Source organism: Diabrotica virgifera, chromosome 1, assembly GCF_917563875.1.
Source record: "Diabrotica virgifera virgifera chromosome 1, PGI_DIABVI_V3a".
In the NCBI taxonomy this organism is placed as follows: Eukaryota; Metazoa; Arthropoda; class Insecta; order Coleoptera; family Chrysomelidae; genus Diabrotica; species Diabrotica virgifera.
The window spans coordinates 282,372,039-282,391,292 of record NC_065443.1 but is presented as its reverse complement, the minus strand read 5'-3'; the positions used below and the strand labels follow the sequence as shown (position 1 = coordinate 282,391,292).

Genomic DNA, 19,254 nt, shown 5'->3' with positions numbered 1-19,254 from the left:
CGCTGAAGATTTTCTATATTTTTGTCCACTTAACAATACCAAATGAATAGCTGCGCGGAACAAGCGTAGGTGTTTAGTGCCTTAAACAAATTTTTACTGTTAAGCTGTGAACGAAGCAGCTGTTTTACCCTTCTTATAAACTCAGTAGTTATCTCAGTTTTCATTTGCTTATGGTCAATTTTCCGCGCCTGCTTTACTCCAAGATATTTGTACATATCGTTGTCGCCCATGGCCTCGATGTTCTGGCCATTTTGCATATCGAATCCACCGGGCTGTACCTTTCCTCTGACTATATTCAAAACACGGCACTTGTCTAGACCGAACTGCATACTAATATCATTAGAGAATGTTTCTACGGTTTTTAGCATCTCTTCTAGGTGTTCTCGAGTGGAAGCCATTAATTTCAAATCATCCATATTCACCAGATGATTGAGCTTCGCTACCACAGTATTATTGCTTTTAATGCTAAAACCTGAGTCAGTGGAGTTTAATAGCTGGGAAAGGGGGTTCAAAGCTAAACAGAACCACAATGGACTCAACGAGTCTCCTTGAAATAGGCCCCGGTTGATTGCGATATTTTCGGTTTCGATATTGTTTTCACCAGGTATTTGGAGGTGAATTTTAGTCTTCCAATCTCTCATTATATGCCTTAAAAAGGTCACTATGTTATCATCGACTTTGTATATTTTCAATATATCTATTAGCCATTCATGCGGTACTGAATCAAAGGCCTTTTTATAGTCAATAACAGCAGTAAAAAGGTTCCTTTTTTTAGTGAATGCCTGGTTAGAAATGACTGAGTTGATGATAAGCTGTTCTTTGCAACCCATGGAACCCTTAGCGCATCCTTTCTGTTGAGGCTCTATGATATTGTTTAGAGCACAATGTTGGTAGATACGCCGGGTTACACAGGATGTGACCAATTTATACAATGTTGGAAGACAAGTAATAAACTCTATTATTATTATTATTATTATTATTTGAAAAATTTATTTTGGTAAAATTTGTGAACACGTGATTTATAACGAATCATAATTTAATTTCTGAGTTGAAATGTGCTAGAATTATCGCTTTGGTTGAAAAAGCCATTAACAGCGATTCGTGGCGGAAAGAGTAGGGTTCTCAGAGTGATGTCTCATGGATATAGAATAGGTTTCTGTAGACAAATTCGATATAGAATAGAGCTCCCTCTGGTAGACCATATGTTACTAATGAGCAACAGAATAGATATATCAGAATTTCCATTCGGAATTTCGGAAGAATGTCTTCTGTGTCTGTACCAGCCACCCAAAGGGACTTCAAGCATGCTAAAGGAGTCAGAACATCGTTAGCTACAATAAGAAGAAGAATTTTAGAGTCAGGTTTGAGGAGTCGTCGACCAATAAGAGTTCCTCAGCTACCTACCTAGACATATTTTGCACCGTCTCGAGTGGGCTCAAGAACACATTAAGCTCCCTCAACAGTTTTGGAATTATGTATTTTTCTCAGACGAGACCAGAATCTGTTTAAATATTGATACTCGGCGAATTCCAGAGAGAGCCAACAAGATCTGAGCAACTAGCACATGCTCGTCACATACTTCCTTTCACTGATGGTAGTGTTATGATTTGGGCAGGCATTATGGCAGGAGACCACAATAAATTTTTGGTTATTGACGGAACTCTTAATAGAACAAAGGTATATCACACGGATTTTAGAACCTCATGTGAGATTATGGCGATAAGCTGTGGTGAAAATTTTGTATTTAAGGATTATAACGCTCGTCCATATAGGCCTGCGATGTCTCCAGATATGAACCTCATTGAACATGCATGGGATGTGCTCTCCAGAGCTGTTCATGCCCGAAGGAATTCTCCTAGAATCCGTCATGAACTTACAATTTGCCTATATACCTACAAGAATGGGAAAGTCTGCATCAGAAAATGGTTGATCTACTTGTTAGCAGTATTAAAATAAGAAATATCTGCCAACGTTATGATATTTTTAAACTACAGAAGAGAGTAGTGAGGATACTTGCAGGAGCAGAGTATAGGGAACACTGTAAACCTTTATTTCAGGGGTTAGGTATGATCCACTACCTTCACTCTATATGTATGAGACGTTGAAATTCATTGCAACAAAAGTAAGTTTAATATAAACTAGAACTTTTATGATCACGATACAAGATCTAGAGATGCTATTAGAGCACAACGTTTTAGGTTGACAAAAAGTATAAAAAATTCGACTGATGTTGGTTTGTACAACTTTTTGCCAGATGAAGTAAAAAGTCTTCACTTAAAATCATTTAAATTTAAAATAACATCACACTTTTTAAAGCATTGTTTTTATTCAAAGACAGAGTACCTAAGTACAGCTTTTACACAATAGTGCTAGTTTGGCCAGACTTTTTGCCTATTATGACAATATTTCATGTTTTTATGTTATTTCGAGTTTTTACGTTTTTACTTAGTGTGTTTGTCATTTCTTAAATTGTTAATATTAAATATGTGTTTGTTATAATATTTAAATTTAAATTTTACTACAATTTTTAATGTAAGTATGTAATATTTATCACCATTCTTTTGACTTGTCACAAACAAAACAAATTTTGTATATTGACCAAATAAATTCTATTCTATTTTTTTATAAATGATTTTTCCGAAAATAGTTAATAATAGCGAAAATTTTGGATGATGTATAACTTGTGAATGTGTATTTCATAACAATATCAAAACACTTTTGAAAACCGTTTAAAATCAGTTCTGAAGATTTGATTTTAAAAAATACAAAAATATTCATATTCTGCTCAATCCGTCTCTGCAGGAGCTGAAAGCCCCGTCTGGTACATTTGTCCTAAAATCTTGTATAGCTGATTCTTATATTTACCTGTCGCCTTCTCAGTTTTTTGTACTTCTGCAGCCGAGCCGGGACGATCCGAGAAAAGAAAGAAAAACAAAGTAAGAGCGTTAGAAAACATCTCGAGGAAATGCACGAAAAAATCCCATAAATGTCGAGTAGAACAAGAACGTATCTGAGATGATCGAAAGGTTTAAAGTTTAAAGGGACGTTGAAAAATATTTTAGATAATAATTTTAAATAATAAATTTGAAATTTATTTATATAAAATACTATACGTTTATTTAAATCAATGTTTTTTTATTAATAATTTAAAATTTCAGTTTAGTTACAGACAATAGTGGTAATTCTGTAATAGTCCAGAAAGCCACTGCGCATCCGCTAGGAAAAATATTCTAATTCGGATTTTTTGCACAATCTTACTCAAAAAGGACTCCTTTTATCAAATTCGCATGTTGCCAGGACCAAAAGGTGGTCAAAAATATTTTAAACGTTTTTTTTTGTTTTTTTCCTAATTTTTTTTTTGCATGGAAAAAAGTTTTTTTAGGTTTCTTGGATCATTCCAAACAGAAAAGGTTTTTAGTGACTTTTCTCTAAAAATGATAATTTTTGACATATAAGCGATTAAAAAATTGAAAAATTGCAAAATCGGCCATTTTTAACCCTCAAAAACTATGTGAAAAACTGAAAATTTCAATGTTGCCAAGGTAGGAGGATATTATTTAAACATCGATTGATGAAATCCTGAAGAGTTTTTTTCAATACAATATTCAAAACTCCTTTGTTTTTTAATTGCTTATCAAGCGTGCGCGACACGATTTTCTACCGACAGTATGGTGCAAATGAACGGAATAAATTCGTTATTTCATAAACCGGCGACTTTCAGGAAAAATCCCGAAACAAGTCGATTTTTATTTTTAAGTTATGATATTGTGGCATATATGGTATACTAGTGACGTCATCCATCTGGGCGTGATGACGTAATCGATGATTTTTTTAAATGAGAATAGGGGTCGTGTGCTAGCTCATTTGAAAGGTTCTTCCATTCTCTATTCAGTAATGTAAACATTTACATAATTATTTGTACAGGGTGTCCAAAAAATTTTTATTAAATTAAATTATTTGACAAAAAAAGAAGTAGAAGGACACCCTGTAGAAATAATTATGTAAATGTTTACATTACTGAATAAAGAATTGAAGAACCTTTCAAATGAGCTACCACACGACCCCTATTCTCATTTAAAAAAATCATCGATTACGTCATCACGCCCAGACGGATGACGTCACTAGTATACCATATATGCCACAATATCATAACTTAAAAATAAAAATCGACCTGTTTCGGGATTTTTCCTTAAAGTCGCCCGTTTACGAAATAACGAATTTATTCCTTTCATTTGCACCATACTGTCGGTGGAAAATAGTGTCGCGCACGTTTGATTAGCAATTAAAAAACAAAGAAGTTTTGAATATTGTATTACAAAAAACTCTTCGGGATTTAGTCCTGTCGCCAGGGGGGGTACAACGGCCTCCTTAATTCAGATGGACTTACCCAAGTTTTTTTTATATATTTTGACCCGTAGAATACGAATTTTTTGGGTAACAGTTGATCCGGATGTCGATAAGATTGTTATGGACAAAGAACTTGAGGAATTACATAACAGCGATTTCTCGCAAAACAAAACATCTTTTTGTATTTTTTGGGTCATTTTAAGCAAAAAATATTCCTACAAGTTTTTTCGTAGAATGCATAGTTTTCGAGATAACCGCGATTGAACTTTCAAAAAATCGAAAAATTGCAATTTTTGAACCCGAATAACTTTTGATTAAAAAATAAAGTAGCAATTCTGCTTACCGCATTTGAAAGTTTAAGTCAAATTATATCGGTTTTGATTATTTGAATTGCTAAGAATTAATTTTTTTATTGTTAAACAAATCTATAAACACATAGTGTTTCCCGTACCTAATACATGCGTTTTAACGCATGCTACGTAGAAATTGCCTCGCTTGCACTTGTAGCTACTCTACCTACTCGTTCGATTTTAAATGAGAAATCATTGAAAACATCACTCACATACTAGGTGTTTATAACTTTGTTTAACAATAAAATAATAAATTTTTAGCAATGCAAATAATCAAAACCGATATAATTTGACTTAAACTTTCAAATGCGGTAAGCAGAATTGCTACTTTATTTTTTAATCAAAAGTTATTCGTGTTCAAAAATTACAATTTTTCGATTTTTTGAAAGTTCAACCGCGGTTATCTCGAAAACTATGCATTCTACGAAAAAACTTGTAGGAATATTTTTTGCTTAAAATGACCCAAAAATTACAAAAGGATATTTCGTTTTGCGAGAAATCGCTGTTATGTAATTCCTCAAGTTCTTTGTCTATAACAATCTTATCGACATCCGGATAAACCGTTATCCAAAAAATTCGTATTCTACGGGTCAAAATATATAAAAAAAACTTGGGTAAGTCCATCTGAATTAGGGAGGCCGTTGTACCCCCCCTGGCGACAGGACTAATTTCATCAATCGATGTTTAAAGAATATCTACCTACCTTGGCAACATTAAAATTTTAAGTTTTTCACATAGTGTTTGAGGGTTAAAAATGGCCGATTTCGCAGTTTTTTAAATTTGATCGCTGATATGTCAAAAACTATCATTTTTAGAGAAAAGTAACTAAAGACCTTTTCTGTTTGGAATGATCCAAAAAACCTAAAAAAACTTTTTTTCATGCAAAAAAAATAATTTTAGGAAAAAAACAAAAAAAAAACGTTTAAAAAATTTTTGACCACCTTTTGGTCCTGGCAACATGCAAATTTGTTAAAAGGAGTCCTTTTTGAGTAAGATTGTGCAAAAAATCCGAATTAGAATATTTTTCCTAGCGGATGCGCAGTGGCTTTCTGGACTATAAGGAATATGTTAAATTTTAAAGGACGTTAAAAAAATAATGTACGTTAAAATAGAAAGGTTATTCCGTATTGTTTAACGTAAACTATTTAACAGTAGTTCAAATAATTTAATATTTCCCATTCTGTAATATTTTATACGTTAAAAAATATGGGAAATGTGTTATAAAACAGGCGTTAAAATTGTAATTTAAACACCTGCTTGCCTAGCACCCTTTAAAAACTAACCTGTTGTTAAAAATCTTTGAAAATAGCGTTTGATGGATTTTTACATCTATTTATTGAAGATTATAATGAAAATCGGAGGTATCACCTCCTGCCCATCATCCAGTTTTGCAGGTCCAATATTTTATTGCCGTAAAAACTTTTACGCCGTTAATATTCAAGCCATTAGTGACCATAATAATAAATTTCTTGCTATAAATGCCAGTTTTCCTGGAAGTTCACGATTCTGCAATTTGGATGATGTCTAGGGTTAGAGAAGAATTGGAAAGAGTATATATAAACAATATTTCACCTAACTACTTGATAGGAGATAGTTCCCTTTGGAACCTTGGTTACTGGTTCCAGTGAATGCTCCTCCACCTAATTCTCCTCATTCAAGATTTAATAGCAGGCTTTCAGATTTACCTAAGAGTAAAAATTGAACATTCAATAGGTCTACTAAAAAACAGGTTTCGTTGTATACATGGACAAATAAGGGCCTTATATAACAGTCCCAATAAAGTAGCAGAAATCATTCACAGTTGTGTTATTTTACACAACATAGCACGAACAAGAAGAGTCGGCATGCCTGATGATGAGGATTTAATAGATGAAGAGCCAGAACATGAAAATCCAGAACCAGTTATAGATAATGGTTGGTATAATGTTGGTGAAGCCCGTCGAGAGGACATAATTCATAGATATTTCATGTAATATGTTCTTCTAAACAATTTACTTATTGTAATCATTATTACAGATTGTAAATAAATGGGATGTTAAAAAAAATGTTCTTCTAAACTTTGTTTATGTATTTATTTTTTGTTGTAATTCAAAATAAAAATGCAGAGATGTGAAAAGAGTTTATTATCAAAAGCGAAATGTCTTTAATTATTAACTTACGAAAAATGTAATTGGGTGTAAAATTTTTGTTTTAATAATTTTTGAATATCACGTGGAGCTACCTTAGTCTCTAACATGATTTTATGGTTTTCTAAATAAACAATTAAATGCTCTTTTAGCGTTTTGCTCATTCTTGTTGATCGCGATTTAAAATTTTCCATAATTAATAACAACGGCAAAAGAAAACAATCGACAAATTGACAAAAACCAAGCTCGACGAAAACAAATTGAAACTTAACCACAATCAATCTTCTATTTTGCGTGGTAAAATTGAATTTGAACTAATTTTTAACGTATCCGTTAAAATATTAAAATTTACCAGGACGTTATTTGTAAGAGTTATGGAATTGCTTCTTGGGTTAAAACTCCAAAAAATAACGTACCGCTAAAATTTAACATATTCGTTACAGAATCGTCATGAATAAACGTAAAATAGTCAAAAGCATAAACATGCTTGTTTACTTAATTATACAGGGTGTAACAAAAATACAGGTCATAAATTTAATCACATCTTCTGGGACCAAAAATAGTTCGATTGAACATAACTTATCTTAGTACAAATGTGCACATAAAAAAGTTACAGCCCTTTGAAGTTACAAAATGAAAATCGATTTTTTCCAATATATCGAAAATTATTAGAGATCTTTTATTGAAAATAGACATGTGGCATTCTTATGGTAGTAGTATCTTAAGAAAAAATTATAGTGAAATTTGGACACCCCATAAAAATTTTATGGGGGTTTTGTTCCTTTAAACCCCCCCAAACTTTTTTGTACGTTCCAATTTAATTATTATTGTAGTACCATTAGTTAAACACAATATTTTAAAAACTTTTTTGCCTCTTAATACTTTTTCGAAAAGTCAGTTTTTATCGAGATATTTTGAATATTTGACAAATCCACCACATATTTGTATATGGCTAAGTACGATTATGGAGACTTGGTAATAATATGAAAATTTATGTATGATTTACATTTTTAGGTATATTTTGAACCATATTAAAAAATAAGTAATATCTCGATAAAAAGTGCCTTCTTGAAAAAATACAAAGAGGCAAAAAAGTTTTAAAAACACTGTGTTTAACTAATGGTACCGCAGTAAAAGTTTAATTGGAACATACACAAACATTTGGGGGGTTTAAAGGAACAAAACCCCCATAAAATTTTTATGTAAACATATTGAAAAAGAAGCCGCAACTCGATAAAAACTGCCTTATCGATAAAATACTAAGAGGCAAAAAAGTTTTAGAAATATTGATTTTAACTAATGGTACCACAATAATAATTTAATTGGAGCGTACACAAAAGTTTGGGGGGGTTTAAGGGAACAAAACCCCCATAAAATTTTTATGGGGTGCACAAATTTCACTATAATTCTTTTTTAAGATGTTCCTGCCATAAGAATGCCACATGTCCATTTTCAATAAAAAATCTCTAATAGTTTTCGATATATTCGAAAAAATTGATTTTCATTTTGTAATTTTCAAAGGGCTGTAACTTTTTTTATGTGCATATTTGTACTAAGGTAAATTAGGTTCATTCGAACTATTTTTAGTCTCAGAATATGTGATTTATTTTATGACCTGTATTTTCGTTACACCCTGTATATATCTAATGTGTAGAGATTTACATTTTACAGTTTTTTTGTGATTGACAAATTTAATAATATATTTTATTTTTAGAGCTTCTAATTTAATGGTTATTTATCTAATATAATTTAAATTATTACACAAATCCCATTTTTCTTTTATCCAAGTAGTAACTAATAGTAGAGGAGGCAAGCATGCTAAATTTGCAGTTATTCGAGCGTTATGGGAACCTATTGGGATTGGGTTATGAAGATTAAGTCCTAAAACCACGAAAAGTTAAGTTTTCTATTTTAGTGGGGATTTTCCATTTTTTAATTTAATTTTTCTTTTCCAACAATCGGTTTTTCGATCATAGCGCCACCTATTCATAATCCGAAAAAAGGTCTCGAATAAAAGTTACTTATTTTTTACTTGAGGAATACAAATCTGCAATAAAAGAAATGGAGGCTCCTATATTTAGGATTTTATAGTAACCCCCACCCCACCTCTGTGGGTGGTCGTGTTTGATGTCATTCGATAGATTTTTAAAAAATACTAAACACGTATTTTTCAGTTATTTGATCTGATGTTCATCTCGCGAAATGTCGCGGGTTCCTATTTAAAATTTTAAAGTTACCCCACCCTCTCCGTGGGGGTCGTGTTTGGTGTCATTCGATAGATATGTGAAACATATTGAACACGTTTTTTTCAGTTCTTCGATCTGACGTTCATTTCGCGAAATATTCTCTTTTTTTTAAACTTTGTGACTCTCCCATTTCTTCACGCCCCGCTCAAATCGTCAGATTTTTGAAATATACACTGTTCTGCATATTTTTAACTTATCTTATCTTAATCTAACGTATTCGAGTTTTTCTAAGGATACATTTTTTTTTTCGGTCCCCCCTTAACGAACTCTCCTGTATTAAGAGTCCATATATGGTAGGGGCACATTAATAGAGTAGGTACAAGGTTTTGTCCCCATGTGATTTTCTGGTGCGCTCGAGTAACTGCAAAAGTCCCCGCTTTTTGTGATATTTTTTAAATTTATGGGCAATTGATTATATTATTCTTGGATAAAAATATTTAATTTAACGTTGCATTATTGTTTTTGAAGTATGTAGACATTCGAGATTTAATTTTCTTTTTGTTTCATAATTTGACTATTTTTCTTTGTGACAATCTTCGTAAATATTTTTAAGTAGCTCTAAGCAGTATATGTAGCGTTTGGTTTAAGCTTGTTGTGTTGGGATACACGGCATCTCTTAGTAATCTTCTTATTAAAACAAATCCTTTTAATAATTTTAAATGTCTTTAGCAAAACAAACTACGTTTGTTTATAGTAAATACGATCGACCTAAATTAGCACATATCAGTGTAACAGTTTAGGTTTGACCAAGGTCGGTTTGCAATAACAATAGTATTCATTATTTTTATAACCGAGTCGACTCAGCGCTTTTAACCAAAACAATGTTACTTTCATTATATACCAAAACAATAAACAGGAGAAGACTAATTATTATCTTCTAATTCCATTGCGAAGAGTAAGTCATTAATATTTGAGATCCCAAAGGGAAAACATCACAGCTACTGAGAACTAACGTACCACCAGCTATTTACCGTTAGTACACTAACTTATAAAATAAATGCATCTACGGTGATACGAGTTATTTCATCAACCCTTATGGTAGGGGGTAACCAACCCCTAATTATCCAAGGTGGCTCAGAAGCCAGGAGCCACCATATTGTGTATTTACAACAATGTTATTACAATTTTGAAGTGTTGATCTGCTATAATTTTATACAGTAATATAGGCATAAAAGTCACAGAAACAAAATATTTCAGTTCACACTTTTTGTACAAAATAGAGTTTCGACAAAGAAAAACATCCCTTGCTTTATGCAGTATAAAATGTTCTTCTTGTTCTTCTTTTTACTCGTAATTTAGGACTAAGCCGTGTTCGTTCCTACAATTCTTACTTCGATGTCCAGATTTCGTACCATCGTTTTGGAGCTCTCTCAGGTGGTCTCAATGTATTGGGTTTTGCAGGCTTTGCGAGTTTTTGCGAGCTTCGCATGGTCCATTCTACTGATGTGGTCTCTCCATTAATTGCGTCTTTGTTTTGCCATCTTAAGATATCCCGGACGCCGCATTTTTATTATACAGTGAGCACGTAAAGGTTGGAATAAATTCATTTTCCTGAGAATGGACAGTTTTGGAAAAAATCCCGAAACAGATCGATTTTTATTTTTAAATTACGACTTTTTGGCATATATATGAATAGGGGTCGTGTCATAGCTCATTTGAAAGCTAATTCAATTCTATATTCAGTCATATAAACATTAACATAATTATTTATACAGGGTGGCCAAAATTTTTTTTAATTAAAGGTATTGACATAAAAAGAAGAACCTGTGTAATTTATTTAATTCAAAATACATTTTACTGCTATCAGAAAACAGGAAAAAATGTTTATTTGACAAATAAAAAATATTGTTTTTTGCAAATTCAATATTAAAGCAGCCACCCACCTGCCTCTTGACAATCTGAGCATTAAATTTAAGCGAAAAGCAATAATTTTTTCAAATAAATATTTTTTTCTGTTTTATGAGAGCAGTAAAATGTATTTTGAATTAAATAAATTACACATATTCTTCTATTTATGTCAATAAATTTAATTAAAAATTTTTTTTTTGACACCCTGTATAAATAATTATGTTAATGTTTATACTACTGAATAGAGAATTGAATTACCTTTCAAATGATCTATCACACGACCCCTATTCTTATTTAAAAAAATCATCGATGACGTCATCACGCCCAAACGGGTGACGTCACTAGTATGATATAATGCCAAAAAGTCGTAATTTAAAAATAAAAATTGACCTATTTTTCTCAAAAATCGTCCATGCTCGAGAAAATGAATTTATTCCAACCTTTACGTGCTCACTGTATATACTCTGTATAAACTTGGTAGATGAAATTTCAAAAATATTAGTAATCTCGTTCATTATCTCTGGCATTTAATCTTTAGCTTCAGTTACCAGATTTGTCATGGTGCATTGGGTCCTACCACGAAACCCAGAATCCCGAAAATATCACACAATATTTTTTAAATCCTCCCATGTGCTATGTCTGTTGAGGTTGGTGACCATTACTAAACAAGTTACTAAGCTAAATAATTACTATAATTAGTTTTTATCCTGGGTTGCTTGTATTAGGTTATTTCCATTGGTTTTCGTCCAATCTCTAATATTGCTCAGCCACGATTTCTTCTTTCGACTTATACTCTGCTTCCATTTCTCTTTCCGTCCAAAATTAGTTATAGCTATTCGTACTGAGTGTGGTTCATGATATGACCGAGGTAAGCGATTTTTCTTATGTTAATAGTTCGGAATAGTAGTTAATGTGATGATTTTGGCGCAGTTTTGCACGTCAACGGTCAAAAACTAGAGATTTGGTTCTTAAAGAGTTTCAATCCCAGTCTCTAGTCCAGTAGTTTGGTACTCGATTCCGATAGGAAATTCATTTGTACTTGGCTATTAGCTACAATTACGTTGATTTTGGCACCTTCTGGGCGTTCCTCCAGAAATTGCTTAATAATATGTCCCATATATACTTCCTTCATTTACAAGATAAGCTAATACACCACTTTCAGACGCCTGATCGATGGGATACCCCCACCAATCAGGTGTCTGAAACTGGCGTCTTAGCTTATCTTAGGAACGAACGTAGCATAGAGGTTAAAGAGAAGCGGAGACACGCCTGACGTAGTCCTCGAGTTATGCTGGAAGAGTCGATCTGACAAATTACGATACGAACACACCAATTATGAATCCAGTATATGGATAATAATTTATATCTAGTCCATCGAGCCCGATCTCTTGTTGAATTTCAGTCACTTTGTGGTGCTTTATTCAGTTGAATGCTTTCCGGTAATCAATAAAGTGCAAAATATTTGCACTTCCAAATAGTTTTCTAGTAAATGCTCCTACATACAAAGTATGATCCTATATTTTATTGCCTTACTTTTTTGGAGAAGGCTATGCATGTGTAAGTTAGCCAGTCCTGTACCATATATGTCATTGAAGAAGTAATTTAAGTTGTTAACGTCTGTTTCGATGAGGTATTTAAAGTTTTCTGGTACTACACAGACATTTCCATGAGCTTTGTTGTACTTTATTTCCTTTATAGCGCATACAACTTCTTTTATATTGGTTAGCTGTCATCTGTTCTGTTGTCTGCAAATAATTCAATGAGGGTCTTTCCCAAATTTGCTTTGCTTTTCAGGATCTATTAGTACCCTTTCAGACTAAGACACTGGTGTCTGACCGTCTGACACCAGTGTCTTAGTCTGAATGGGTACTTATCTATTACGATTTCGTCATATTGTTCTGAAGCTATATTCTTGTTGCATTTTAATATGATTTACTATTTTTTAGGGAATTACCCACAATTTTAGTTTAAAATATATTAATTTTGTCGTTTTGATATCCACTTTGAAAATCGTTCAATTGGTATTTTGTAAAAATAGAAAATTATATTATTTTGTTTGTTTCGTCTTTCACTACACATATATTTTTGGATTTCTAGAGACCTGCAACCTCTTTTATCATTTTACGTAGTTGTCCGTTTTTATGTCCATTGTGAAGTTGTTCTACTTCTTTGCACCTCTAGTTCATTGTTTCTTTGATACTTGTATGTGTTTCTCAATTTCTCTGCTGAGGTCTAAATATATTTGGCTACTTTTGTTTTTTCCTTGGCGTCTTTCTTTTATTAATTTCAAGATCTTCTCTGTCATCAACAGCTTCTTTTTATGGAATTTTGTCTCCTTATTTTCTCCGTTATTCTCAAACATGGTTATACTGTTGAAGATAGATTTGATATACTTTGGTGTATACCTATGTAACAACATAACATAAAAAATTAATCCATTTTGCCAGCTTTGCCTACTTTATTATTTCTTTGTATATTTATATTGAACAGAACAGAATGAGAAACAAAAGACATCCCTGTCCAGCTTTTGACACACACAAGCCTTTGTAATGGTAGGGGACCAAAATATGCTAAATGTGCAGTCACTCGAGCGTTATGGGGACCTATTGGGTTGTGAAGAGTAGGTCCTAAAACCAAAAAAAGTTAAGTAAAGTTTTCAATATTTTTAATTTAATTTTCCATTTCCAACAATCGTTTTTTAGATTATTGCCCCATCTATCCATAATTCGAAATGTCTCGAATAAAAGTTACTAATTTTTACGTAATTTGCATTAAAAATGGGGACTCCCATTTAACATTTTAAAGTAACCCCCCACTCCACCTCCGTGGGTGTCGTGTTTGGTGCTATTCGATAGATTTTTCAAAAATACTGAATAAGTGTATTTTTTAGTTTTTCGATCTGATGTTCATTTCGAGAAATATCGCGGGATTCGTATTTAAAATTTTAAATTTACCCCCCACCCCTCTCCGTGGAAGTCGTGTTTGGTATCATTCGATAGATTTTTGAAAAATATTGAGCACGTATTTTTTAGTTTTTTTGATCTGTCATTCATTTCGCGAAATATTCGCTTTCTTGATTTTTGAAATATTCACTATTTTGCATGTACTGAACTTACCTTATGTTAATCTGACAATTTCGAAATGTCGAGTTTTTCTAAGGATAGACTTTTTTTTCGCCCCTCCCCCACTTAACGGAATCCCCTGCATTAAGAGCCAATATATGGTAGAGGTACATTTATATGGTAGAGGTACATTTTCAGGGTACAAGGTTTCTCCCCATATGATAATCTGACGCGCTCGAGTAACTGCAAAAATCCCCGCTTGGGCTCCCCTACCAAAATATATTGTTAATGTTTCTCAGGTTCTAACTATTATTTTATAAATATTTATAACATTTGTTGGCTTTTATAGACAATAAGTTAAGAATGCCAAAAATAGTATATTTAGACCATCTTCCCAGTCTTTTGAGTAAGTACATATGTAATTGGAATTTCTAAATTTAGAGACGAAATAAGTAGTACTACTTTAAATACGCTAAAAATCCTTCGATGTCGACCTCTCTGATACGTCCTTGAATTCAAATACAAATTCGATTAGGGTAAAAGCCTGAAAGTCAAAGTTTATATTCTCAGTTTCGTGTTGAGTAATATAAGCTCTCAGCCGTTCCAGCCTTTCTAAAATGTTTTGTAATTAGATATTGAAAGCTTCTAAACGACATTTTCGGATAATCTCTATATTTTCTATATCTCCCACGCAAATACCTATACTCCGGAAAAAATTGAAAAAGCCGGAAAAAAGGAAAAGTTATTTACCAGCTATTTTATTGCTGAAATCGAATATTAAAATTGCATATATAGGGGAGTGCAATTAGAACGAAAACATGCATTGTTTCGGAATAATTCAAACAAGCTTATATTTTTCTAAAATATAAGCTTGTAAGCTATAAATAATTTTAAAAATATAGTTGAATTCATCATTTTACTGTGATCAAATATGTTTCTATTTTGTTTTTGAATATGCTGAATCCGAATATGGCATTACAGTTTTGAAAATTTTTGTACAGAAGCTCTTATACAGTATGTTTGCGTAGCTACAACCATATGGAAAACTTTTTTATTATCAATTTTACGAAAAAAAGTTATTTTTCATAAAATGCTCTGGATAGTCAAACATCTAAAACTGAACCATCAGATATTAAATTTTATCAATTTTATATGAGTTATGTCAAAAATATGAACATACCTTTATATTCCAGAATACCAAAAAATGCTGTTAGGAAAAGTTGTTTGAAATTAAAAACTATGTTTTAATATACAATTACATCATTCTAATCGAAAAAAAAAAAATAAAGTTTTTCTCAAATTACGGATACCAATCATCATTTTATTACAAGTAGGTATGATAACTATTTTATTATCAATTTTACGAAAAAAAATTATTCTTCATAAAATGCTCTACCTGGTCTAAAATCTAAGATACAACCATCAGATGTCAAACTTTTTTAATTTTATACAAGGTATGTAAAAAATATGAATTTTTCTTAAGAGTGAAGTGCCTTTATTAGTCACAATATTTTAATTAGAAGGACGTAATTAAACACTAAAACATATTTTTTAATTAGAAACAACTTTCCTTAATAACAATTTTCGATATTGTGAAATATATAGGTACTTTACTCTTGAGTGAAATTCATATTTTTTGACAAATAAAATTTGTTATTTGATCGTTGCATCTTAGACAATATACGTTGCAGAGTATTTTATAAAGAATAACTTTTTTTCGTAAAAATGATAATAAAAAGTTATTAATAGGTTCCAAGTTACGCAGACATACTGTATAAGAGCTAAAAAAAATCTTTTTGTTGAACATTTGTTATTGTTGAAGCTTATTATTAAATGTATTTTAGGTAAGTTTTACAGAAAAAAGTTTTAATCACTTTGTATGAACATTTTTTTATCTGGTAATTTTCGGTTTTTGTATTACATTTTTGTCATCTTTCTTAATTTTTTCAAAAAGAAATAGTTTATTTCAATTCTAAAGTAAAATAATTCAGTGCATTTTAAAGACTACATCCTAAGCTTTAAAAAAGCACCTATAAAATTGTAATAAATCTGTTCAAATTTAAGTAATACCGGCTTAAATTGGTGGTAATTCTGTAAAACTACGAAGTTTTAAAAAATTACATTTTTTGAGACGTCGTATCATTTGAATTAAATTTTTGAGATTTTTTTTGAATAAAACATCGTTTAGTAAGATGTTTGAAAGGTAAGTTGTGCAAAATTGAGAGTTTTATAAGAAATATTGTATTAGTTACACATTTTTAAATCATTTTTAAACAAAATTCACGCAAGTCTCACTTTACGCCCACACCGTACTTATTCCCATACATTTTATTTCTTTTTATTATACCCATCAGATAGCTTAATTACTCTTCTTTCATGTCCAATTTGTAAAATTTCGTTTGATCCATTAGTTAAAGAATTACATTAAAATAACTCAACCGTGCACTTCTCCGAACGCTAGTTTACAGTGCGTCAATGTTTGTGAGAAGGGTGACTTTAGCGTTATAAACAAAAAATTATAAATAGAAGCTACAGATTTAATTTTAGAAAAATCTTTATAAAAGGTTTCTTTTGTAAGGTTTTCTGAATTTTTTAATGGTCAAGTCAGTTTTCTCCTAGAGTTTATATTTTCGGAGTTACTTAAAAAAACATCTAATTTAGCAGTTCATTTTTTTAATAAAAAATGAAGTACCCACTTCTCGAGTAGCACTTTTTGGTATGTTCTTTATTAAACATTTCTTAATGAAATTACAAAAAGCTACCTTGTTTGATTTTTCCGAAGTGAAAATCTATATGCACTCCCCCGAAATCTTCTTTTTTTTTAATTACTGCTCTGTAACTTCGAATAGTTTAACTGAAAAGAACCGTAATTTAATTCTGCAGAGATGATTTTTAGATTTCCTTCAACGAAAATATTCCGTGTAAAATCCGGGTTTTCCAAAAAAATCTTTAATTTTCAACTAAAATTTTACGGAAATAATTCTGTATCAATAATTAAATAGTTTGGTAACATTAAAGCTTTTTTTATAGTAGATTATATTTCCGAAAGCCGGCGATAATCTAACAAATAGTTTAGCAAGAATTAAATTGTAAATTAAAAATTTACGCTCGCAATAATAACCAGAATAATTATGATTCACCAGAATAACTATCATTATGTACAAAAAGACACTATACCTATCTAACGTACTTTACAGAATTGAAATTGGACTATGTGAGTGGCCTCATCGTTGTTTTAAAGTTATAAACAATTTTTGGGCTGGTGTAACGATATGATACCTCGCCAAGCGATGAGCTGCTCTACCAGAGAAGACCGGAGGAGTATCAGCGTTGGCGCATAGCATTGCTGGGAGAAACCGAAGGAGAGGGCATCGAGAGCATATTTAAGGCGAGCTAGGAGAATGAGAAAATGAGTCGTGGCTAGCGTATTGAACTATCCATGGCTCGACAGCTGCTGCTAGCGTATTGAACTAGCGTTAGCTGGCTTGGCAAATATGCACCGTATGTGAGGTGGGACTATGCCTAGGCGGACGCCACGCGGACGTGGAGTCTTGCCATGACCGTTATCGCAGTAGGCGGTAGTAGCGAGGAAAGGTGAAATGCGGTGTCTCCAGGCTACGTTGATTTAACGTAGCGAGATTGTTATTGTATAATTTATTGTTTATCGTATTATTTTAATGTTGCTATTATGATCGGATGACTGTAATGAAGTTTAATATTGTTTTTCCTTTGCAGAAGATGGAATTGTATTTTATTTTATTTCTTTAAACTGTATATAATTACCTTAAATATATTTACTTTATTTTCAACCTGTGTTTTACTGAGTCTGTCGTCTTTGAAAGACCTACCCGTTACACTTGTACACAAATATAATATCTCGGCAACTCTTAGATTAAATTAAATTAAGAAAACGGTATTGGAAAACACGCAGCAGAACACTGCTTTTAAAAGAAAGAAAGTTGAATTTCGAGATACCTGCAAAGACAAACAGTCAAATTTGACTGGCATTTGCGACGAAGTTATAAACAATAGGATACATTTTACATAGATCCTCTTTCCACATACAAATTTTCATCTTTAAGGGGCTCATAACATATATTATCATAGTAAAAACGATCGGTATTACGCGTTAAAAATACCAACAATACCAAAACTACAATCAAAAACTAGGTTGAAGAAAATAGAATTTCAAAGTTCAAAAACAGTATCCGTTAAAAAAAATGTATTCTCTTGGCTTCCCCTAGAGAAATAGTATATTGTACAACAAGAGAGAAAAAATACATATTTCTCACGAGCGCAGAAGTTTGTTGGCACGAGCCGAGGCACGAGGCGAGTGCCGCAAATCAAGCGAGAGAGAAATATGTAATTTTCTCTCGTGTTGTACACTGTACTTTTTCTATGGATGCGTTTTTGTCAAGAGTTCAAACTTTAAAATTAAATAATTTAGGTGCTTTTAGGTATATTATATGCCTGAATTGAAATAAAATACATATATACAAATAGGTATTTAATATTCTTAATATTTATATACTTTATTTATTTTAAATTATAATTCACAGTTGAACAGTCTTAAAAGGTAATTTTTGATAAGTTTTGACAAGTTTAAACACATTTTGTTTGACAAAAATAATTGTGTTTGTATTGTGCATGTTACCATGGAAATGGCGATCATATGTATGTAAACCGGCGGTGAACCCGTGAGAAAAAATATTTCTCACTGCAATGGCCGACTTTTCTCACTGCCTGAGGAATTGTTCATTTTGAATGTATGTAAGTAGTGAGAGAAGTTGCACATTGTATAGCATCCATATAAAATAGTTATTTTCCTAACTAGTGCAGAAAGTGATACTTTCAGTGCAGTCGAGTGCGGGGAAGACACTTTCCGGCATGAGTTAGGAACAATATTTTTTCTAGGGCCGTACGTTTGGTAAAAAGCCACAAAAATAGAGTTATCAATTTTTATTTAGAAGTAAAAATACACAAATTAGTTCTTTGACAAGGATGTCAAAACCAAACTTTCAATATAATGGGTTACCACGACGACGATATTGGTTTCCATGACAACGATTCAAAACCATTGTAATTTTCTACTGATCTGACTTTTAAATATTATGTCAAAATAATTTTATTTCATCGAATTATCAGTAGTAATTGCACAAGAGCTCTAAAATTCTGTATTAATTTTAGAGATCGAGTGCAATTTGTTGCGATTATTTCATGAATAAAACTGTTCAAAACCAAAATTTTATTGTAATTTATTTATGTAGGTACAAAT

At 31.9% G+C, this 19,254-nt stretch overlaps 1 protein-coding gene across 15 annotated transcripts in view; it reads right to left on the bottom strand.

Annotated features, from left to right (window-relative positions):
- Positions 1-19,254, bottom strand: part of LOC114327356 (collagen alpha chain CG42342) — a 179,577-nt gene that overhangs the window by 60,316 nt on the left and 100,007 nt on the right. For 13 of the 15 annotated variants that reach the window (XM_050642091.1, XM_050642092.1, XM_050642090.1 and 10 more), the window contains one exon: positions 2,867-2,892. In XM_050642091.1, the coding sequence (XP_050498048.1) occupies positions 2,867-2,892 (26 nt within the window). Of the gene's footprint in view, positions 1-2,865; positions 2,893-19,254 lie in introns of all 15 variants that reach the window. The other 2 variants (XM_050642093.1, XM_050642095.1) reach the window with 1 other exon arrangement.